At 38.5% G+C, this 24392-nt stretch overlaps 1 protein-coding gene across 3 annotated transcripts in view; it reads left to right on the forward strand.

The window, feature by feature from the left end:
• Positions 1-24392, forward strand: part of pcnx2.L (pecanex 2 L homeolog) — a 643210-nt gene that overhangs the window by 465245 nt on the left and 153573 nt on the right. For all 3 annotated transcript variants that reach the window (XM_041562821.1, XM_041562822.1, XM_041562823.1), the window contains 6 exons: positions 1254-1346; positions 7012-7162; positions 8375-8516; positions 9598-9775; positions 16701-16809; positions 18009-18138. In XM_041562821.1, coding sequence (XP_041418755.1) covers positions 1254-1346; positions 7012-7162; positions 8375-8516; positions 9598-9775; positions 16701-16809; positions 18009-18138 — 803 coding nt within the window. The remainder of the gene's footprint in view (positions 1-1253; positions 1347-7011; positions 7163-8374; positions 8517-9597; positions 9776-16700; positions 16810-18008; positions 18139-24392) is intronic.

Consider the following 24392-nt stretch of genomic DNA (forward strand, 5'->3'; position numbering starts at 1 on the left):
CTGTTATTACATCAACCATTGTAATCCTACAACCAGTGTAGGTCTATGAGAGGGCTATAGATGCTTTTACTCATCTTGTAAGATCAACACTGACTAGGAAGCAGGTGAAGCATTCTTACCTCTATTACTCAAGAATAGTAACATACTTGCTGCATTTAGTGTCACTTTCATAGAGTATGTCATACATTTTAGATTTACTGTTTAGATTTACTGTACATTTAAATATGTTATCTATTATCTAGGATGCTTAGAACTTCAGGTTTTCCAGATAAGGTTTCCATAATTTGGATCCATAATACCTTAGCATAAGTTTACTAAAACATTTAAAAAGTTTACACTTCCAGTCACCATGACATGGGGAGGCACATTTATCAAAGGTCGAATTTCGAATTCATGTGAGTTTTTTTTAAACTCTAAATTCGAATATACTCTAAATTCAAATGGGGGGTCATTTAATAAAAAATTAGAATATCTAAAACTTGCACAAATGTTACTGACTCAAAACTCTAATCGAATTTGACTAAACTCAATTCAAGTTTTTTTCTCCGAAACAACTTGAATGTCAGGAAGGCTACTAAGGTCTAAATTGGTCCCTGGACCTTTCACATTGACTTATATATGAACTCGGCAGGTTTTAGGTGGCGACTAGTCTAATTCAAATTCCAGAGTATGATAAATCTCGAAATTAGAATTAAAACTCAAATCGAGTTTGGATAATTCACAAATCGAATTTGAGAGTTTTGACCATAAAAAAAAAATGTCAAATTCGAATTTTCAATTCGACCCTTAGTAAAGCTGCCCCATAATGTACTGTATTTGTACAGGTATGGGATTTGTTATCCGGAAACCCATTAGAACCCACCAGAAAGCTTGAATGGTCATTTCCCATAGACTCAATTATAATCAAATAATCCAGATTTTTAAAAAAATATTTCCTTTTTCTCTGTAATAATAAAACAGTACCTTGTACTGTACTTGATCCAAACTAAGATAATAATTATAATTAACCCTTATTGGAAGCAGAACCAGCCTATTGGGTTTATAATAATGTTTACATGTTTACATCGAGTTTTTCTATAATGGATCCCATACTGTGATGTGTTTTTTTTTCTCATTTTATGAGACATATCTACTTTTCTCACTGAGAAAAACTATTCTGTAATTGTTTTGTTGGATAAACATAGTTTTTTTTTGCTACAGTATATTTAAATTCTGAACAGCTCAAAAACAATGAGGTTTTAATTAAATTGCAGAAAGAAATTCTGAAGTCTGATCTCATCATCTGCATCATAGTTGCCATTTTATCATATGCAATCAGTGCCAGTACTGTATTTCTGTCGTTGAGGGTAAGTAATGTATATTTACAATAATTTTGATTAAACGTAAATAATATATTACACTTCATTTTTAAATTATAGAAAGGTATTGTAAAACATGATTTAATATGGTGGTATTTTGCAGAAACAGGAGACCTAGAAGCTGCTGGGGGTGTGTGGCAGATTTATGGAGTGGGATGGTGAACTTTAAAACACTGCAACCCCAATATCTTGATATGTTCTAATTATTCACGTAGCATGTAGATTTTGTATTAATCTGGGTAGAAGTTAAAGATATAAAATATGTTGTAAAAAAATTACTCAATATCATATTAATGTGTATTATCAACCATTTATTTAATCGGCCATGCCCCTTTCTTATTCAAGGCTGGATGAACTACACTCTCCCAAATCTTCTAAATGGAAGTCATTTCAAGGCTAAGAGAGCATCCATACTCATTAGATTTAGATGCTCCGGGCAGCCAGAGTGTGACCCATCGCTTGTGTGTAACATTACATCAGGCCAGCTGCGACAATGTCACAAGTACTGTACATGTGAGGAATAGTTTATAAACAAATCCTCACTATTGGTGGGTGCCCCTGTCCATCACATTTATTCCTTCCTCATTGGTTCTCATGCCGTTTTAATCCTGCTCTCTCCCACTGTACCTTGCCCAAGCTACTGTAGCTTCTGTTTATTCAGCTCAAGCCTGTGTTAACTTAACCTGGTGTTTGAACTCTGCCTGTATCCTGACTCTGATCCTTGCTGCCTGACCTTTGTCTGACCTTGACTATGAACTGGCATGCTGACACTCAGAGCACCCTGGAAGGCAGTGGCTCTAATACGGGTGGGGGGGTGCAAAGAAGGAAAGGTTTTAGTTATAGGTGATTCAATTATTAGAAAGGTGGATAGGGTAATCTGCCATAAGGACTCTTCATCCCAGACAGTCTGCTCCTTGTCTGGTGCTAGGGTTCAGCATGCGGTGAAACGAGTGGACAGATTGTTGGGAGGGACTGGGGAAGACCCGTGGTCTCGGTACACATAGGTACCAATGACAAAGTTAGAGGAGGTGGTGAAGTCCTCAAGAACGATTTTAAAAAGCTAGGTGTAAAGTTGAGGGCAAGGTAATTTTCTCAGAGAAATTACCTGTGCCATGAGCAACATTAAGAAGATAACTGGAGTTTAGGGAGATTAATGCAGGGCTGAGAAATTGGTGTAGGGAGGAGGGTTTTTGGAGAACTGGGCTGATTTCTCAGTGGGCTACAGCCTCTATGCTAGGGTTGGGCTGCACCTCAATGATGGTGCAGCTGTTTTGGGGTAGAAGATGACTAGAGGGTTGGAGGAGATTTTAAACTAGGCGTGGGGGGAGAGGGTTCAGTAAAGGATTCCGTGGTTAGATGAGGTAGTGGACAAAGGAAGGAAAAAAGGGGGAGGAGATTTGGTTGGAGGTTCTGTTAAGGATAAGGAGGACCACATCATAAGTTCAATATGGTATCATTATTAAATGTATGTCTGCAAATATAAGGAGTCTGACTGGTAAAATGAGAGAGCTGGAGGTGCTGGAGGGAAAATGTGATGTGATTGGTGTGGCGAAACATTGCTGAATGAGTCGAATGACTGGGTAGTTAATATCACAGGCTATACTTTGTTTCAGAGGGACAGAGGCAATAGAAAAGGAGGACGGGTATGTCTGTTTGTTAGGCAGAATTTAAAAGCTACTATATTAAAAGTTATTGGAGTAAAGTTCTTAGTGGGGTCCCTCAGGGCCCGGTATTGGGTCCACATTTATTTAACTTGTTCATTAACGACTTTGGTGAGGGTATTGTAAGTAATGTATCAGTGTTTGCAGATGACTCAAAACTGTCCAGCCCAATTAATTCCATCCAGGATGTGGCATCCTTGCAACAGGATTTTGACAAACTGGCATTCTGGGCAGCTAAGTGGAAAATGAGATTCAATGTTGATAAATGTATGTAAATGGGACATAAAAATATCCAAATCCATAATGGAAAAGTTCCTTGGAGTCCTTGTAGATAATAAACTTGGCTGTAGCATGCAATGCCAGTCAGCAGCATCAAGGGCAAATAAGGTCTTGAGCTGTATTAAAGGGGGCTGATTCATGGCAGGGAGGTGTCATTCTTCCATTCTAGAGCACTGGTAAGGCCCCATCTAGAATATGCCTTACAGTTTTGGTCTCCAGTGCTCAAACAGGACATTATTGAATTAGAGAGGGTACAGAGAAGGGCTAAATCGGACTGCACTAGACAAATCCATAATTGAAAAGGACCTTGGAGTCCTTGCAGATAATAAACCTGACTGTAGCAAGCAATGCCAGTCAGCAGCTTCAAGGGCAAACACAATCTGGAACTGTATTAACAGGGGCAAAGATTTGCAGGAGGAGGGGGTCATTCTTCCACTGTATAGAGCACTGGTAAAGCCCCATCAATATGCCATACGGTTTTGGTCTCCAGTGCTCAAACGGGACATTAATGAATTAGAGAGGGTGCAGAGAAGGGCAACTAAGTTGGTAAAATGTATGGAAAATCTTAGCTATGAGGAAAGACTTGCCAAATTAGAGATGTTCACGCTAGAGAAGAGGCGCTTAAGGGGTTATATGATAACTATGTATAAATATATAAGGGGATCATATAATAATCTCTCTAACGCTTTATTTACCAGTAGGTCTTTCCAGCTGATGCAAGGTCATCCATTCTGGATTAGAAGAAAGGAGGTTGGGCTTAAATATTCAGACAGGGTTTTTTACAGTGAGAGCTGTGGAGATGTGGAATTCTTTCCCTGATTCAGTTGTACAGGCTCATAAATTAGATAACTTTAAGAAGGGATTGGATGGCTTTTTAGCAAGTGAAGGAATACAGGGTTATGGAAGATAGCTAATAGTAAAAATTAATCCAGGGACTAGTCCGATTAACAATTTTGAGGAATGCCAATTTTGATTTTCTAGTGAAGGCATTTTTCCCCCTCTGAGACAAATTGGAGAGGCTTCAAATGGTTTTTTTGCCTTCCTCTGGATGAAAAAGCAGTCAGGCAGGTTAAAAAAGAGTTAAAAGGTTGCAATTGATGGACTGGGTCTTTTTCAACCTAATTTACTATGTTACTATGAATTGCGTCCTCTTTGTATGTACTTTGCTTAATCTCTGAAGTGTTTAGGTTCCTGGTTTGCTCTACCACAGAAAGCTAAAGGGGCCCCAAAAGGTGAAGACCAGGGTTGACATGGGTCTCCTGTTTAACAGAAAATAAGTCAACACCAGCTCCCAAGGTCCCTTGTTAACTGAATGACAAAATACCTCATGGGTCTTGGTTGTTTGCTTTCTAATTAAGATTTACAATGTAATACTGTCTCTGTTTTTGATGATGATACTAAATTGTGCAAAACTATGAATTCCATGCAGAATGTTGTCACTTTGTGGAAACGTGACTAAAATAGAGAAATGGGCAACAAATTGACAAATTAGGTTCAGTATTGATTAATGCAAATTATGTAAAAGGGCATGAATAACACAACTGTTAATTATATACATAATTTGAGTGTAACTGAAGGACTTGTAGATTTTGTAGACAACAAATTGTTTAACTCTTAACAGTGTAAGTCAGTGTCTTCTAAATAAAGAAAAGAATCAGCATGTCTGTGATGCAGCTTCATCAAAAACTGTATTATACTGTATTGATTTATGGCATAATGCATTTCAAAACTCTGGAACCTGATCAGTGAGAGAAAAAAGTGGCATTTCACATACTTTTGCAAATCTGGATGTGTTTATTTGGAGGAAGTCTAATGATGCCTAATGAAGAACCCACAATGTTTGTTTCTAACTGCTAAATAGAGTGCTGGGTTAAAAATGGCAAGGATGGTCATCATTAGTGATGGGTGAATTTATTCGGCAGGCGTGAATTTGTGGCGAATTTCCATGTTTCGCCGCCAGCGAATACATTTGCGAAATTGATGCCGGCGACAATTCCGACGCCAGAGACAATTCTAGACTCCCATTGACTTTAATGGGAGTCAGCGTAAAAATTCACATTTCGTGAATTTTTCATTGTTTCACGAATTTCACAGGAAATTTGTGAATTTTTTGGTGCAGCGGAATGGGAGAAATTCGCCCATCACTAGTCATCATCTGAGCACTGAAGTTTGTGGTAGTATAGTGACCAAGGTTATTAAAGATTCTATGCTTTTCACTGCTTATGATATAAATTTGTTGTTGAGACTGGCAAAAGAAAGGCGATACCCCTCCTAGCTAATATATCAGAAAGTGTCCATTTGAATCAAGTTTCAATAAATTAAGGTGCATGTCATACATCTAGATGTGTAATTTTACAGCAAACAAGTTTCCAGCCATTCATTAAAAATAAACTGCCAGTGTGTAGAAGGGAATAGAATCAACAAAAGCACTCCATATTAGAAAAAGAGTAATATTTTAGAAGCAGGACAAGTCCATGGATCAACTTGTACTATGAGCTATCTTCCATAACCCTGATTCCCTCACTTGCTAAAAAGCCATGTAACCCCTTCTTAAAGATCGATAGACAAATAGAGTGGATTCAACCAGACTGTTCAATCACTGTGCTTCCGTCCAATGAAGACAAGAGCACATAGGAAAAGTAGTGATGAACTTTAGTCAGATGCAGTGGGTTGCTGCAAAATAAGTGCTTTTATTGAACACTACATGTTTCGAGCGTAGCTCAAAAGCACTTATTTTCCAGCAACCCACTGCGTCTGACTAAAGTTCATCACTACTTTTCCTATGTGCCCTTCTTAAAGATATCTAATGTATCAGCCTGTACAAATGACTCAGGGAGACTCCTTTCTTCTAATTGTAATGGGTGACCTACTGGCAAATTAAGCATTAGAAAGATTATTATATGATCCCCTTATATATTTATACATAGTTATCTTATAACCCCTTAAGCGCCTCTTCTCCAGCATGAACAACCCCAATTTGGCCAGTCTTTCCTCAAAGCTAATATTTTCCATGCTTTTTGCTAGCATAGTTGCCCTTCTCTGTACCCTCTCAGTAATGTCCTGTTTGAGTACTGGAGACCAAAACTGTATGGCATATTCTAGATGGGGCCTTACCAGTGCTCTATACCGTAAATCAATGCCCCTTTTAATATTGTTCAAGACCTTATTTGCTCCTGATGCTGCTGATTGGAATAGCTTGCTATAGCCAAGTGTATTATTTAAAAGGACTCCAAGGTCATTTTCCATTATGAATTTGCCTAGTGCAGTCCCATTAAGGGTATAAGGGGCTTGAATATTGTTACATCCCAGGTGCATGACTTTACATTTATCAACATTGAATCTCATTTGCCACTTAGTTGTCCAGATTGCCAGTTTGTCAAGATCCTGTTGCAATGATGCTGCTTTCTGGATGGAATTAATTGGGCTGGATAGTTTTGTGTCATCTCCAAAAATGGATACATTACTTACAATACTCTCCCCTAAGTCATTAATGAACATGTTAAATAAAATTGGAATTTGGTGAATGTGCAGATTGTTTTATGTTTTACTGAAGTTATTTTCATATATTATTACATATAAGATGACAGCATTTTATTTTATGTGTATTCTTTTAAATAGGTACAAATGCATTTTAAATGAACTGTATACAAATAGCACATACACCATTGCTTCCTCTTTTCCCAAGGTAAGAATTTTTCTTCTGTTTGTTGTAGCCATTCCTCATTTATGTATTGTATGGCCTAGCACTAACTGTTGGATTAGTTATACATTACATAATTCCTCAGTTTCGAAAACATCACCCATGGCTATGGATTTCCCACCCAATTCTTCAAAGTAAGGAACACAGAGAACGTGAAGTCCTTGGTATGTAGCTCAACTTTTTAGAAATCATGTTTATTATTTTTTCAGTGGAATACTTTGTTGTTTAAAGAGTTGCATTTTATGCCAATTAGTTAACTATATATTTAGTTTAGGGTTCATGTTAGATTTTTAAATTGACACTTTTATATACCGGGAGTTACACAACAATAAAAAATTCAGCTTGAAAAAGTCGGTGCGGGAAAAGTCTCGACAAGAACGTGCAACAAATCGAATCGTACAAATTTTTTGTGTGATGCAGAGTAGTATGATTTTTTTTTTAGTTGTCGACCAAAAACGCAGACTTTATTGAATTATCGTATGAAATCCAGTGCAGATCATGACATCTTCAAATTGTAAAAGGGACATTTGCCATTGTCTTCTACATGACCTTGACAGGTTTTAGCTGGAGTTTTCGGATTCAGATTTTTAGCAGCTTTGGGGTATAATAGATCTCTAAAAATTGGGAGTTTTCTTTCCTCTAAAAATTCAAGGGCCAGTTCTCTTTTTCTAACACGAGGAGGAGAAAGAGCACTTCTAATAATATATGAGGGCTTATAAGCATTATGGGGCTGTATGACAGGTTAACACAGAGTAAGGGGCACATTTACAAAGCTCGAGTGAAGGATTCGAATTAAAAAAACTTCGAATTTCAAAGTGTTTTTTGGGCTACTTCGACCATCGAATGGGCTACTTCGACCTTCGACTACTAAAAATCGTTCGACTATTCGACCATTCGATAATCGAAGTACTGTCTCTTTAAGAAAAACTTCGACCCCCTACTTCGGCAGCTAAAAGCTACCGAAGTCAATGTTAGCCTATGGGGAAGGTCCCCATAGGCTTGCCTGAGTTTTTTTGATCGAAGGATATTCCTTCGATCGTTGTATTAAAATCCTTCGAATCGTTTGATTCGAAGGATTTAATCGTTCGATCGAACGAATAATCCTTCGATCGTTCGATCGTAGGATTAGCGCTAAATCGTTCGACTTCGATATTCGAAGTCGAACGATTTTTGTTCCTAGTCGAATATCGAGGGTTAATTAACCCTCGATATTCGACCCTTCATACATCTGCCCCTAAGTGTCAGGACAGCAAAATATCTCTTAAAGAAAAGTTGACTTTTATTTCAGCCTGCAGCAACTGTACAAAATAATCGAAATGTGTGTATATATATCTATATATAATCTATAATATGTACTTATATTTCATTATTTTTAGATGCGGCACAGTTAATGTGGTTTGAAAAACTCTATTTGTGGCTTCTGTGTTTTGAGAAATATTTTCTGTACCCTTCAATAATTTTGAATGCTGTGACAGTTGAGGCCTATTCAATCAGCAAGTTCAAACGCTTTGGAATACAGTAAGTTACATTACTGTGTCTTCTGAACACACCAAAGGCCTGCATATTATAATTCATGTTTGTGAACGTGCACAGCAACTATCTTCATCCATTATTAGAAGCAATTAACATCCGAAGGCAAATAGATGAATTTGAAGTATCTGTACAGGTTATATTGAAAGAGAATTTACTAACGCTTCTTAATTAAAATCCTGACTTCTCAGACACCTACAAGGATAATTAACTGTAACAATTTTAAATTAGAAAAAAGAAACCCTGTTTATGACTTTATTATATCATAATATTACAAAAATCCACTTTTATATTTAAAAACTTTAAAAAAATTTCCTCCTTGGGATAATCAATACCACGCTAAATCCGGATTATATTGGACCACCTCTCTTGGTCAATTACTATTTTTTAACAATACAGTTAATTAGTTAGAAATGAATTGAGTATCCTGTAGTTATCCTGAGTATCTTGACTCCTGTTGCACAAATATGGCAGCCCCCTTATAGAGGAACATGGGGTATCAATGAGTAATATAAGTAATAATACTTTAATGGCAAAATTATAAATAGCATGCAAAGACAATGTTATGATAGATGTAAAAAAAGATTTAATTTCTGGTGTCAGTATCTCTAAGTGACTAGTCCTTAACTACCGGTAATTAGAAAAATAATAAACTTTTATATATCACACAATAAAATTATAAAATCCCATAAATAGTGAAAAACTATACAGTGTATTATCTTAAAATTCCATATGAACTTCAATTACTATAGAAGAGTATTTTTATATCACATGAAAGTGCAAAGAAGCTGAACCATGGAAAAGAAAAATGGATACAGAAGTGATGATACCCCAACGATTCTACTATGCCAATTATTGCTATTTAGTCCCATTAATACCACATAGAACAAGATGTCAGGACAACCAGGGCTGTGGCCTCATTTTTACTCTCACAATCTTGCAGAATGAGAATTATATAATTTATAAAGCTCATAAACCCAGGGCACCTACAGTGGTAGGTTCTTGATAAAAAAAATGTTTATTGCATTTTTGTATTGTATTCTATTGTTTGTTTTTTCAATCTCAACAGTTATGATACACTTCTGATAACGCTAGCTGGAATTAAGCTCCTACGATCTTCTTTTTGCAATACCCTCCATCAATATATTATTCTGGGATTTACATTATTATTTTTCCAGTTTGACTACAGAAGCATTTCCGAAAGCTTTCTTATTAACTTTTTTATTATGTCAATTTTGTTTGACAAGGTAAGTTAAAATATTTATAAAATTAAAAATTAGAATTGTAATACATCATACATCTAATTTACATGGTCACTTTTTAGGACTATATTTTCCTAATACTCGTAATTCAAGCATAATCCATTAAATCTCTGATGCCCAGATATGTAAAAGACATCTCTGTCATTCAATGTACACTCCTTGATGCACGGATTGTGGAACGTCAGAAATTACATATCTACATCAGCGCAGAGTGGTTTATCTAGGTCATATAGAAGTCAATGGCAGAGGTGCCTTCAACCATTTGAAGATGTTAAAAGCCTTCATGATGATTTGAGCTCACTACAAACAACTAAAAATCACTAAAAACATCACAAAAACACAAATTCAAGGTACAGTATTTTGACATTTTTTCCACAATTTTATTCATATTTTCAGTTTTTCATTCATATTTTTTTAATGAATAAGGTAACATTTGTGTTTTTTAAAATTGTATGTTTTTTCAGAGTACAAAAAAAATTATACAATTCCTAATTCCCTATATTCATAGAGAGATCACTACTAATCCCCTATAGTTTCATGATTGTCTCTTTGACCCCAGCAAACAGAACACTTTGAGCCTGTTGATAAATAGTTCTGCTTACAAAGTCAACAGATGCACAACCAGGCACAATGGTATTAAACAAACTTTTATAATAGAATGCACAAATTGTAGAGAAAGGTAACCACAGATTTTGTTTGCTGTTGTCACTTGTTAGGGCCAGATCTATTCGGGCCTTCTTTGGCTAGGGCTTTTAAATGAGCAGTTGATCTTGCATATGTCACTTAAATTCATAATGATTTAACATGGTATCTGTGATTAGGAACAATTACTAACACCTTGCTTGCTATTTAAAATTATAAAGATGCACATGATAATGATGAAGCATGCACATAATTAAGAATATTTGAGGAAGTTGGCGAGAAGGGGAAAAAATAATCTTGAGACTGATAATGATATACGCAGATTAATGTGATTTGATAATATAGCAATATCATAATGACAAAGCAATATATGGCATTAAATGATTAGAATTATAATACTATATGATAATGATGTTTTTTGTGTGTTATAAAAACCCACGTAATGGACAGCTGGGCAGAGATTTCTCCTGGCTGCTAAATGCTTCTGTATTCTGCGCTTCATATTATAATGAACTTCCTTCTCTGATGAAATCATTTTACGAGTCCAACTGCAGTGTGTTGAAGGTGGCAATTCCCCTTGAACATAACACGCTGTTTTTTGAGTGTGTAACGTTCACGTTCTCGGGAACCTTGTACAGTGATGGGTACCTTCAGATGCACAGGTGGACCCTGTGGATCCCGGTGTTCATCGACACCCTTTTGTGGCCCCCGGCTTTCTTCTGTTGGGAAATCTCTTGTCCAAAATCACTTGAACCTCAAACTCTTGATGATCATCAAGAATAATGGGAGCAGGAGGAAGTTGGTCAACAGAAAAATTATTAACAAATGCTTGAGCAACGATGGATGAAAGGAAATAGAGATAATGGAGAAAGCCCGCAAAAACCTGGATACAAACTGCACCCCGTGGTCAGACACAATAAACTGAGGAACACCAGGCAAACAAAAGAGCTCCTTGATAAAAATTTGCACTAAACCAGCAGCGGATGCAAGTTTCTTCAGAGGAATAAAATAAGCCATCTTGGAGAATCTGTCTACTACTACTAAAATAAGTAGTCATATCCGAAGATTTAGGCAAATCCACAATGAAGGCCATAGCCACATCTAACCAGGATTAGAGTAAGGGTTGGAGAAGACCACATGGTAAGGAACAGGGAGTCTTCTTTTGCGCACTGTGCAGGCCGAGACTTGACATCTTTAGCAAGAGAAAGCCACCAATGATACCTCGAAATTAACTCTTGGGTCTTCCTGATGCCGAGCTGATGACCAGAAACATTAGAAGAATGAGCCCATTTGAGAACTTGAGCAACCTTTTGCTGAGGTACAAATATCTTCCCTGAGGGACACTCAGGAGGATGTTCAAATCAAACAACGATAATGAAGTAGGCGCCAAAACAAATCAGACAACGATAACGAAGTTAGGGGAGACAATAGGAGCGGTTGGGATTGGATTACCTTCTTTCTGCACCATGCATCTGGATAAGGCATCTTTCATATTCTTAGAACCAGGCCAATAGCAAATGAAAAAGTTAAACCTGAAAAAGAACAAAGCCCAACGGGCCTGACGAGGATTGAGCCTCCTAGCCGAGAAAATATTTCAAGGTTCTTGTGATCCGTAAGAATGGTAGTAGGCTCTCTAGCCCCCTCAAGCATATGGCGCCACTCCTCCAGGCGAGTTTAACGGCCAAGAGTTCACGGCTACCCACATCATAATTTCTCTCAGCAGGAGACTGTTTATGAGGAAAAATCAGGATGAAGAAGAATTGGAGCTGAACTAAAAAGTCTCTTTAGAGTCACAAACTGTTAGGAATGGAAGGCTGCGACCCTGAACTCTGTTGGATCCGGTTGCAGGGAGCGGGTCTAATTAACAAACTAAGATAAGGGAGTTAAGGACTTACAAATAGAGAGCGGCTTCTGACTCCGTATAGAGATTTATGGGGAATTCCTGCTGCTTGTATTATCAGCAGCAGCGTGGCTGCAGGGGCTGAATGCAGAGCAGTGAGTCCTTCAGCTGCAGACGTGAAACAAAGTATTCTGTCTGCTTCCCCCTTCGTAGCAACAATGTTTCAAATTAGTCACTGACTGCCAACAAAGTTTAACTGAAAATAACAGCACCTGCTGAAAGCAAAGTCCAACACGGAATTACACAGAATAAGTTTTAGCAAATTTAACAGATTTTTCCCCAACCTCTTAAACCAAACCATATTCCCAATTAAGACAATCTGTAGCTCAAGCGGGGAAATCAGGTGACCAAGGGCTATAAAAAGCCTCCCCTCACAGAGGATTGGATGTCTGAGCTGAAGGTAATTTAACCCATACCTGCCTTGCAGACAACTCCTAGCCAGCTCCTAACACAAACGCCTCCTGAGCTTGAGGGGTCCAAGAAACTTTACAAGGTTTTTTTTAGTGAGAGCTGTAATAGGAGCCACAGTCTGGTAAAAAATTTTTAATGAACTTGCTGTAAAAATTAGCAAAACCTAAAACGTTGAATGGCTTTCAAACTCGTGGGAACGGGCCAATCAAGAACAGCAGAAACTTTAGTAGAATCCATCTAGATTCTGGAAAATAATATAACCCAGAAAAGAGATTGTCGACTTGTGGAACTCACATTTCTCAAGCTTGGCATAAAGGTGTCTCTTAAGTTTAAGTCTTTTTCACTTGATGAAGAGACATTGAGGAAGAATAAATTAAGATAGACTATGACACAAGTCTGTAGAAACTCGCGAAGAACACTGTTAATTAAATCTTGAAAATCAGCGTGGGCGTTGCATAAGCCGAACGGCATGACTAAATATTTGTAATGGCCATCCCGGGTGTTGAAGGCTGTTTTCCTCGCATCTCCCTGACCAATGCAAATTAGGTTATACACACCACGCAAGTCTAATTTGGTGAAGATTTCGGCTCATCTCAAAATGTCAAAAAGATCTTGAATCAAGGGTAAAGGGTAACGATTCTTTATTGTTATCTTATTCAAGGCTCGATAATCAATGCATGGTCTAAGAGAGCCATCCTTTTTCTGGACAAAAAAGAAACCAGCTCCGGCTGGGGACGTGGCCTTCCTCATGAAACCTTTGGATACATTTTCTTGAATGTATTCTTTCATGGCTTGAGTTTCAGGAATGGACAAAGGATATGGAGGAGTGGAGCCGGGGATTAAATCAACAGGACAATCGTAGGGACGATTAGGAGGTTGAACTTCAGAATTTTTCATTTCAAAGACATCAGAAGACTCCTTATAAACATCAGTAGGAAGAGAGTTGGAAGCTTGGAGCAAGGATGAAGCAACCAGTGGTCTGAAGAAAAAATACAATTGAACTGACAAAAGGAGCTCCAAGCCGTAAATTCCCCAGAAGACCAGTCAATGGTTAGATTATAAAGTCGGAGCCAAGGAAAACCCAACATTATGGGAGTTTCAAGACATTCAATGAGCAAGAAGAAGAAGAAGTAGAAGAAGAATCTTCTCTTCATGAAAAGGGCCCACATAAATAAGGACTGGGGCAGTAGCAGAGGTGAGAACACCTGGTAAAATCGGCCTGCCATCCACAGCCCGGGCAGAAAGCGGAATCTTGAGAGGTACAGGGCATAGACCACAGGACTTGGCAAAGGAATTGTCAATAAAAAATTTCTGCCGCTCCGGAATCCAGAAAAGCTTGGCAGGAAAATCTACCAGACAAGGTAGAGAGGGAAGCAGGAAGGAACATGTGAGATCTGTTGGTAACTGGGAGTGCAGAAATCTTGCCTAGGGGAGACTCCCCCCTCACACCTAGCCTGGAGCGTTTCCCTGATTCGGAGGTCTGGTAGGACAGGATCTCAGCAGATGTCCAGCGAGGCCGCAATACATATAGAGACCAGCATTTCTCTTATGGGTTCTCTCGTCAGGAGTTAAGAGTGGAGGAGGAGGAAACTCAGACCTGACGAAGGTTGTAACCAAAGGTTTGCAGGAACAAAACTTAAGCGAAGACTTCTCCCTCATCCTGGAATCTATCTTGACAATGAAGATAACGAATTCTTCAAAGGAAGTAGATCCTGAGTAACCAGCTCGTCTTTAAGATCTTCACGAAGCCCCCTCCAGAAATCTGCAATAAGTGTATTGTTGTTTCAAGACACTTCTGCAGCATAACTCAGGAAATTAATGGCATATTCGGAGGCCATATCGGATACTTGGTTGATTTTCATGAGCCAATCTGAGGCATTCAGTTTCCGACCCGGAACATCAAAAATTTACAAAAAGTGGAAAGAAATGTGGTGGTCATGTACCAGAGGATCATCTCTATCCAATAACGGAGAAGCCCAAGCAAGGGCCTTCCCCTTCAGAAGGGCGATGATATAGGAAACTTCAGATCTTTCAGTCGTAAATTGGTCCGTGCCAAATCGAACTGGCTCTTGCATTGTGTCAGGAGTCCACAACAAGAATCCGGATCATCCCCAAAATGAACTGGAGCAGGAATCTTGGGCATCTGTGCAGGTTGTGAAGAGTGAGCTGCGGACCCAGAAATTTGAAGTGACTCTAGATGAGACGTAATGTGCTGTAAGGCTTGAGTAAGATGCGCCTGTTGAGCCTCCTGGCTGTCCAGAAGCTTCATCATTATGTCAAAAAATCCCTCCATAGTCGAGGAAGCAGCAGCCTGGCAAGGTTTCATAAGGCCCAAGCTAACTGTAGCGTTCACGTTCTCTGGAACATTGTACAGTGATGGGTACCTTCAGATGCACAGATGAACCCTGTGGGTCCCGGTGTTCACAGACGTCTTTTTGGGCCCCGGGCTTTCTGCTGTAGGAACCAACATGGAAGTGAGTAACTATAATCAAGTCTGTAAGCGATGTACCAGCAGGGATTTGGACAAGACGTAGTCCGAATCAGGCAAAGGATCAAGGCAGGCGGCTGGAATCGGAGTCACAAGTCAGGCAGAAGTCAAAACCAGTAATTCAAAACACAATCCAAATGCTTCGGCAGGAACAGAGATCTGAAACCAACTTGGGCACTGCGCTTGGCGTCACGATGCTCAGGATTGACGCTGGCAAAGTGACAACAGCATCACTTTAAGGAGGATGATGTAATCGCAGGGACGCCTGCTCCCCGAAAGCAGAGGAAGAGACACACTGGGAGGTTAGGATACCAAGAGATCTCCCAGCGCGTTTTACAGTGTGCCTGTTAGGGCCCCCACCATTTGGGTGTAAATGACACACCCATTTCCCCATATATTTAATTTTACACAAACACATTCACAGTACACACAATGAACAATTTGTACACACATACACATATATGCAATTTTTCCACTGAAAAATTTTTTATTTTGCCAAATCACAATTTTTTATTGTATTCTTTAATTTCATTGAACTTTTAGTATTTTATTGCATTTTTAGTTCTGCCTTGATCATTATAGCTTGACATACAACATTAAGGGGATGACTTATCAAAAGTCGAATGTTAGGTTTTTGTTACCTTGAATGAAATCAAATGACCTCAAAACTCAAATGGTATCTTATTTAAGAAAAAACTTGAACATCTAAAATTCAAACTAATGTTACTGACCTGAAAACTCAAATCAAATTCAAATCGAGTTTTTCTCTGAAAAAAAACTTGAATGTCAGGAAGGCTATTAACTTCTTCAAATAGGCCAGCAGACCATTGACTTCCAAGCGCCTACTGAATTTGAGTTACTTCCAGGGTAGGGGGATGATAAATCTCAGATTCAAATTCAAGTTGGTGGTTTTTAAACACAAAATTGTGAATTTTGACCAAAAAAAAACTAAAAAATTTATATTTTCAAACCTTGGTAAGTATGCCTAACTGTACAGAAGGACATTTTTATAATAGGCACATCTTAAGCAATTCAAAATGTATACCTATACATTCTATACAAAATTAGTAAACCTATATTTTTGTTAATTTATTTATTTTCATACTGGGCAGCACTTGTGCAGTGCTGGGGTCCTAAATATGATTCCAGCTTGGGCACTTTTTGCAAAGAGTTTGTATGTTCTTCCTCTGGGTACTGTTGTTTCCTCCTATACTCCAAAAACATACAGACAGTTAAATTGGCTTCTATAAAAACTATCCCTACTGTAGGTAAATGTATATTTTATGCAGAGTCCAATTAATATTCACCTCAAATTACAGAACTGCATGTTTGATAAGATAAGAGCTGATACATTCATTTAAATATACAAAATGGGTAATTGAAACAGTGCATTGTTGTGTTACTGATAACCTGGTGTTTCAGTTACTCTGTCCAATCCACTTCCTTATCGGTTTCTCCTTTATTTCTAGCTCCGGGATCTAATGGACAAACTGCAGTATGTCTTCACATATATTGCCCCTTGGCAAATTGCTTGGGGTTCATCATTCCATGTTTTTGCCCAACTATTAGCTGTACCTCGTATCCTTTAGCACTGTTATAAAATACACATCATATCCTAATTAAAGGCGTGGTTCACCTTCAAACAACTAGTTGTTTTCAGATAGATCACCATAAATAAAGACATTTTCCAATGACTTTCTATTTTCTATGTGTGACCGTTTTTCTAATATTGAAGTGTAAAGTGTCATTTTTCACCTCCTGAAGCAGCCCTGGGAGGGGGGGGTCGTTGACCCTGTAAACTGTTCTATATGGATACATTTAATTGATACATTTCTTATATTTGTCCCTGCAGAGCACTAGGTTTCATAACAGGCAACTGTTAGAATTGATACAATAGTTGCTAATACTCAAGAGATACTGCTGAGAAATGTATCAACTAAATGTTGCAAAATTGTAACAGTTAAGAGTGTTTAGACAGGAACATTCAACTTTAAACTTAGATTTTGGAAAAACAGTAAAAAACAAATAATGGAAAGTAGTTGAAAAAAGTCATTATTTCTGGGGAACAATCTAAAAACAACTGAATTGAAAAAAGTATTTGGAAGGTGAACAACCCCTTTAAAGAGCATTTTGAATTAGTATAAAATTGTTATAAAATATTTGTTTTAAAATGGGTTTCCAGTGTCCTCAATCATTTTCAGTGTTCTCATATATTTATTCCTGAAACAATAAATGTATTTTTTGTAGCTGTAATATTGGTGTGTAGGCATCCATCTCAGGTCATTATACCTGATCCATGGAATTGAATTTTTACTATTGAGTGCTATTCTCAATGAGAGCATTTTTAGCAATGCATGTGTCAGGGACCGGCTATCTTGTTACCTTCCCATTGTTCTGCTGGGGGAAAGGGAGGGGTGATATCACTCCAACTTGCAGTGCAGCAGTAAAAAGTGACTGAAGTTTATCAGAGCACATGACTGAGGGCACCAGGGAAACTAACAGGTTTTAAAGTGAAAAATTCTGTTTGCTTTTTTTAAAAATGGATTTCAGCGTAGGATTTTACTGGAGCGCCACTATTAACTGATGTGTTTTGAAAAAAACAAGTATTTCAGTGGCAGAATAACTTTAACTTGTGTTGTCTTATGAAATAAATTGATTGGGGCATACTTTTGTCTGCATTTGCAGATTACACAACATAAGGTGAATAATAATTTATAGACCAAACATCCTTATTAAAAATGTTTAAATGAACCATCTTTAACATGAAAACCATTCAGACTCTGCTATGCTTTTCCTCCAAACCCTTGCAACATCAATATTTTCTACTCCACTGAGTCCATTTCTTGGCAGTGTCATTTTTATTGCATCATACGCTAGACCGGTTAAATTCTGGGAGAAGGACTACAAGTAAGTGTCTGATGGATCTACTATTGCTATAAATAGAGTAATACACATTGAAACTATATTTGTCATTTTATTTGGAGTTTGTAATGTTTGTCTATTAAGTAAGACATGATAATGATGTTATTTTCTTTACCATGGTGCTGTCAGCACAATCGATTAACAGATAAAATGTATTCAAGGCTACCTCAGATATAATTAGAACAACAAGTTTACATAATCTTGGATTTCTTCATAGTTATTAGAACCAGAAGCTGAACTTGACAAATATTTTTCATCAGCTATGTACTACTATCTATCTCTGCAGTGGCATAACATGAACTCCCCTCAAAAAAAATTTTGGTGGCATATGTGCACCATCTCGCAGCCCCATTCCCCAGCCTAGTCACTAGTTCAGTATGCATTTAACTTAAAAAAAGAAATGATTTTGTTAGGGGAATACCATACAGCAGACCCTGTCTCTGTATAGTATGATTATAGCTATTCCCCCATATAAAGCACTATGTATCCTTCTTTGCTAAAATAAATTAACTTTTATATACTATACATAATTGTTGAAAACGTCTCCCACTCTAGGTCCCAGTCACATGTCAAGTTATAAAAAGCTTAGGTATATTATACATAAAAGAGCATAACTAAAGAGGAAGCAAACTCTGCTTCAGGGGGCCCAGTATTCTAGAGGGCCCAGTAAGGCTCTAATTAATAAGAAATCTTGGTAAAATAGGACTTACTTATATTACCAATGTTTTGGGGCCCTAAAATTCGCAAATTTATCTCAAATTTCGTGAAGCGGCAGAAAATTTTCCAAACGCATTGAAGTCAATAGGCGTCAAATTTTTTTTGATGAGCGTCAATTTTGATGCAAGCAACAATTTTTAAACATGCCACTATTTGGTCCAAATCCATTTAAAGGAGAAGGAAAGGTTAATAATCATGCTGGCTGAAAACAAAGACATTCTGTTTAAGCACCTACTGTGCAGAGTGAATCCCATCTCTCTCTCTTCAGTAAGACGTAAACGTGCTGCCTGCATGATCCAAGTCACAGGGTTGGGTGACTTGGTCAAAATCCTCTTCTGTTCCTCCCCCGCTGCCTCTGGCATTTTTTTGTACTGCTGCGCATGCTTGTAATTCGACTCTCCCTTATCTTCTTGCATGAAGCGCTCCTGTCTTCATTTGCATGCACAGCATACTGGCACAGTGAGCCCGCCCCCCAGCCAACAGGAATGGAATTTCCCCGTTGCCATGACGACACTCTACTATTTCATGTCAGCGACCGGGATTCTAGTCAGCAGAATGCACGGAGGAGCTGCAGACAGGATCATACAGAGGAGAGGGGCTGCAGGCAGACTTTTAATGATGATATATGGGTGGTTTTGAGCCCGTGTATAATTCTTTGTAACTATGACACGTGACTGGGGTAGGGAATTTTCGGCACATGCGCATTACTGGCAGAAGGCAGCCGCACATCCTTTAGCAAGATGGCGTCGCTGTTCAAGTAATCGGCTTGTGAAATTGATGCACTGATATTTTACTAAGATAACGTTTTTGAGGGAAAAAAACATAGCGATCTTGGTGTACAGTCTGAGGACTATTGAAGGGGACTGTTTGTAAGATTTGCCTTTCCTTCTCCTTTAAGACAATGGGTGTGTGTATATTTCATTGGAAAATTGTAACCACAATTTCGAAAATTTATTTGCTTGCGCCACAATGTGGGAATTCGCCGCAAATTCATGTCTGGTCAGTTTATTCGCCCATCAATAATCACTGTATTTATAGATTATGTTGGATGCAAAAACAGAAGATACTATCTGTAGAAATAAGTCAAATCAACTGGACTTGCTGTGTTTTTTTCCCTTGAAGACGTTTCACCAGTCATCCAACTGGCTTTCTCAATTTAGAATAACTTGTATATAGGATCTTTCATCGGTATATATCCTTTGGATTGTTTCTCCAGTCAGCATAATCTATTTACCATAATCCACAATGATGTCATTAAATTAGGTATTGACTGTATATAGCAAGACTTGAGCTTTGATGTGTTATTAAATCTTCCAGGGAGAGGTGCCAAGACAGACAATAGATGTCGCACCCCCCCCCCCCGCCTCTATTCAAACTTCTTTAAAAGGATACTGTCATGGGAAAATGAATCAGTTAACAGTGCTGCTCCAGCAGAATTCTGCACTGAAATTCATTTCTCAAAAGAGCAACTAGATTTTTTTATTCAATTTTGAAATCTGACATGGGACTAGACATATTGCTAATTTCCCAGCTGCCCCAAGTCATGTGACTTGTGCTCTGATAAACTTCAATCACTCTTTACTGCTGTACTGCAAGTTGGAGTGATATCACCCACCTTCCTTCCCCCCCCCAGCAGCCAAACAAAAGAACAATGGGAAGGTAACCAGATAGCAGCTCCCTAACACAAGATAACAGCTGTCTGGTAGATCTAAGAACAACATTCAATAGTAAAAACCCATGTCTCACTGAGACACATTCAGTTACATTGAGAAGGAAAAACAGCAGCCTGCCAGAAAGCATTTCTCTCCTAAAGTGCAGGCACAAGTCACATGACCAGGGGCAGCTGGGAAATTGACAAAATGTCTAGCCCCATGTCAGATTTCAAAATTGAATATAAAAAAATCGAGTAGCACTATTAACTGATGTGTTTTGAAAAAAAACATGTTTTCCGATGACAGGATCCCTTTAACACCTCTTTTGAACCAGTTGCTCTCCCGGTCTAGAATCTGGACTTGGCAGTCTTCAAACATGTGTCCTTTTTCTTTTGGATGTAGGTACATGGCTGAGTCCTGACCAGAGGATCTAGCTCTTCTGTGCTGTGCCATACGCTGGTGTAACTGTTGTTTGGTTTCCTCCACATACAAATCCGAGCACTCCTCACTGCACTGCATAAACAATGTTACTCTTCTTGTGCTTTTTGGTTGGGTCTTTTGGGTAAACCAGTTGCTGCGTCCGTGTGTTGCTGGGTTTAAAGCAGATAGGGATGTGGTGTTTATTAAAAATCCTTCTAAGTTTTTCCGACACCCCAGCTACATATCGGAGGACCAAGTTCTTTCTACTGTTTTATACCTTCACCAGTAGTCTTGATGTTACTTCTCTTTTTATGTGCATTTCTATCGCAGAGACAGTTAAAACAGCGAGAAAACGGTTGCTAAAAGACAACACCCTTGACAACAGAACGAAGCTTAAACCAGAGCAAGTATGTTCCTTACTGGACATATGCCTAATGTACCACCTATTTCAAGTACAAGGATACGTTCTACAGGCAGAAGCATGGCTGCACCATGGGATCGCCAGTTTAGCCCACTGTGGCAAACCTATACTTGGAGGAAGTAGAAAGAAAAGCCCTGGATAGCTTCAAAGGAATCACTTCCAGTCATTGGTTCTGATATGTGGATGACACATGGGTTAAAATACACACACACACAGTGGCGTAACTACCGGGGGAGCAGGGGGTGCGATTGGGCCAGGGCCCGCACCCCCTCAGGGCCCCCCGGCAGCTCACACGCCACGAATTGCAGGCATACGGAGGGGGGCGGGGTCGGCTGCACGGCCCGCCCACCCCCTCTAGTTACGTCGCTGTTCTGCCCTTTGCTGCCTCAGCGTACCTCTCCCTCTTCTTTGACGATCGTCGATCTGCCTGCGTCTCTCTCCTCCCTGTTCAGCTCCCCCTCCTTCTCCAGTCACGCAGAATGCTCCTTCTGTCCCTCCCACACCCTGTCATTCTTCAGTCTCGCTTTGTCTGCCCCTCCCACCTACATCTCTTTCCAGCCTTGTGCCCTCATTCTCCAATCTGTTTCACTCCCTCTATCCCTCTCCATTCATCTCAAGTGTTGCTCACCCCCTACATCTTCCATCCTCCGTGTCTTCTTTCCCCTTATGCCACAACCTGCAGCAATACAACATGCTCAAGAGTCAATATAAGGGTAAGTGTGGCATTGTGTACAATAATATAAATCAGAGGCAAAGAACTTCTTACTTATTTACTTCTTACTTATTTATAATGAATAATGCACCCCCTACCAAAATTTATAAAGATATTGGAAGTCACCTGGAAGTCACTTTGGAGTTACGTGACCTGTATAAAAGCCTGCGGCCTTGTGCTTTTATATGGTTGCGTAACTCCTCAGTGACTTCTAATTTCTTTATAAATTACAGTAGGGGGTGCATTATCCACTATATATATATATATATATATATATATATATATATATATATATATATATATATATATATATATCCTGAAAATTGACATTATAATACATGAGAGATACTTGTATCATATATATCTCATATCTCAGCCTGCAGCCTTGTGCCTTTATATGGTCACAGAACTCCTCAGTGACTTCTAATATCCTTATCATTTACAGTAGAGGGTACATTATCCCTTATAATATATGAGTGATACTCAGAGTTCCCTGTATAACTCAGCCTTGTGCCTTGTGCCTTTATATGGTCACAGAACCCCACAGTGACTCCTAATATTCTTATCATTTACAGTAGGGGGCACATTATCCCTTATATCATTATAATACAGTGAAACCTCAATTTTACATGTCCTTTTTACATGTAACTTTTAGTATGTTATATAATGGCAAATTCTAAGAAGCTTTTCAATTGGTCTTCATTATTTATTTTTATTGTGTTTGAATTATTTTCCTTCCTCTTCTATATCTTTCCAGCTTTTAAATGGGGGTTATTGACCCCATCTAAAAACAAATACTACTTTTTAAAGACTCATTTGTGTGTTTAGACACTCTTCAATTCATATTTAAGTCTCTTATTCAAATTAGTGCATGGTTCCTAGGGGAATTTGGACCTAACAACCAGATTGCTGAAATTGCAAACTGGAGAGCTGCTGAATAAAAAGCTAAATAACTCAAAAACCAACAAATAAAATAAAATAAAAACCAATTGCAAATTGTCTCAGAATATCCCTCTCTACATCATACTGTTACTCATAGGTGAACAATCCCTTTAGGGGGGCCCAGTTGTAAATTTCTGTACCGGGGCCCTTAGGGGTCTAGTTTCACCACTGCGCACGCACGCACGCACGCACACACACGGTACAGACTTTCACTGAACACATCAGGACCACAACATCAGATTTACATGAGAAGATGTTCAAGATGACACACTGCCTTTTTTGGACTGTTTGGTAAGAATCGGTGAAGGTGAAAAGCTGGATTCTACACTCCAATAATTCAGTCGTAATTTATACTCTGCCTCTTTGACCCACATTAACTTGTACCTTATCTGCTGATCTCTTGTAGATCCACTTGTAAATGACTTTGTCACATTGATATTCTCTTTTGTTGGTCATTTGACCTATGAGCTGGATGTTGTATATATGCCAGAGAATACCACAGCTTCATTGTAATCAGCTTGAAAAAGGAACTAAAATGTTCTGAAAGCTTGCTATGATTATATTAGCTAGCCAATAAAGGTATCACCTTTATACCACTTTTGTTATTTTTTTATTTCAAAAGGGTTGCCCTATAACATTTTTAATAAACACCACATTCCTATCTGCTTTATACCCAGCAACACACTGAGGCAGTAACTAGTTCACACAAAAGACCCAACCCCAAAGCACAAGAAGAGTAATAATTGATATTGATATTTGCATGTAAATATATTGCTGCACTTACACATGCTTGTATACAAAAGAGCAATTAGTAGCACCCTCCATTGGATGGAATATGAAAAACAAATTAGTGGCGTGCAGGGTCAAAGGAAATGTAGGTAAATCAAAGAAGAAAAAGAATGACACATAAGGTTGCACCACCTCCACTGAATCAGTCAGAAGTTACCACCATATGAACGTAGTTAAAACTTAACCATTAATCCCATTAATCATAAATAGTTAAAAAAGTATGCCCAGAATTTCACAAAAGGTTAAAAAGAAATTAGTAGAGAAAGCTATACTGACTCGAAGGTCACCATTTTATAGACTAATTATAGAGGATTAAATTGTAAATGGATGACTAATCTCAGTCAGTACATTCCCATCTTCTATTACACAGTACTCGGCTTGTAATACGGTTATGGGGACTGCAGCTATTGCAGGAATGGTACCACAATACCAGTGCATGTTCTTCAGTACTGAGGAGGTGAAATCGAAACCATGAATAAGCAGGCATGTTATCGCCCTGCCTAGTTGATCTAAGAAGCCATATGTTAACCTGCTGTTATGTAAATAACTGTGTGAGTGTCTGAGATCAGGCCCACTTATTCCACCC

Source organism: Xenopus laevis, chromosome 5L (genome assembly GCF_017654675.1).
Source record: "Xenopus laevis strain J_2021 chromosome 5L, Xenopus_laevis_v10.1, whole genome shotgun sequence".
In the NCBI taxonomy this organism is placed as follows: domain Eukaryota; kingdom Metazoa; phylum Chordata; class Amphibia; order Anura; family Pipidae; genus Xenopus; species Xenopus laevis.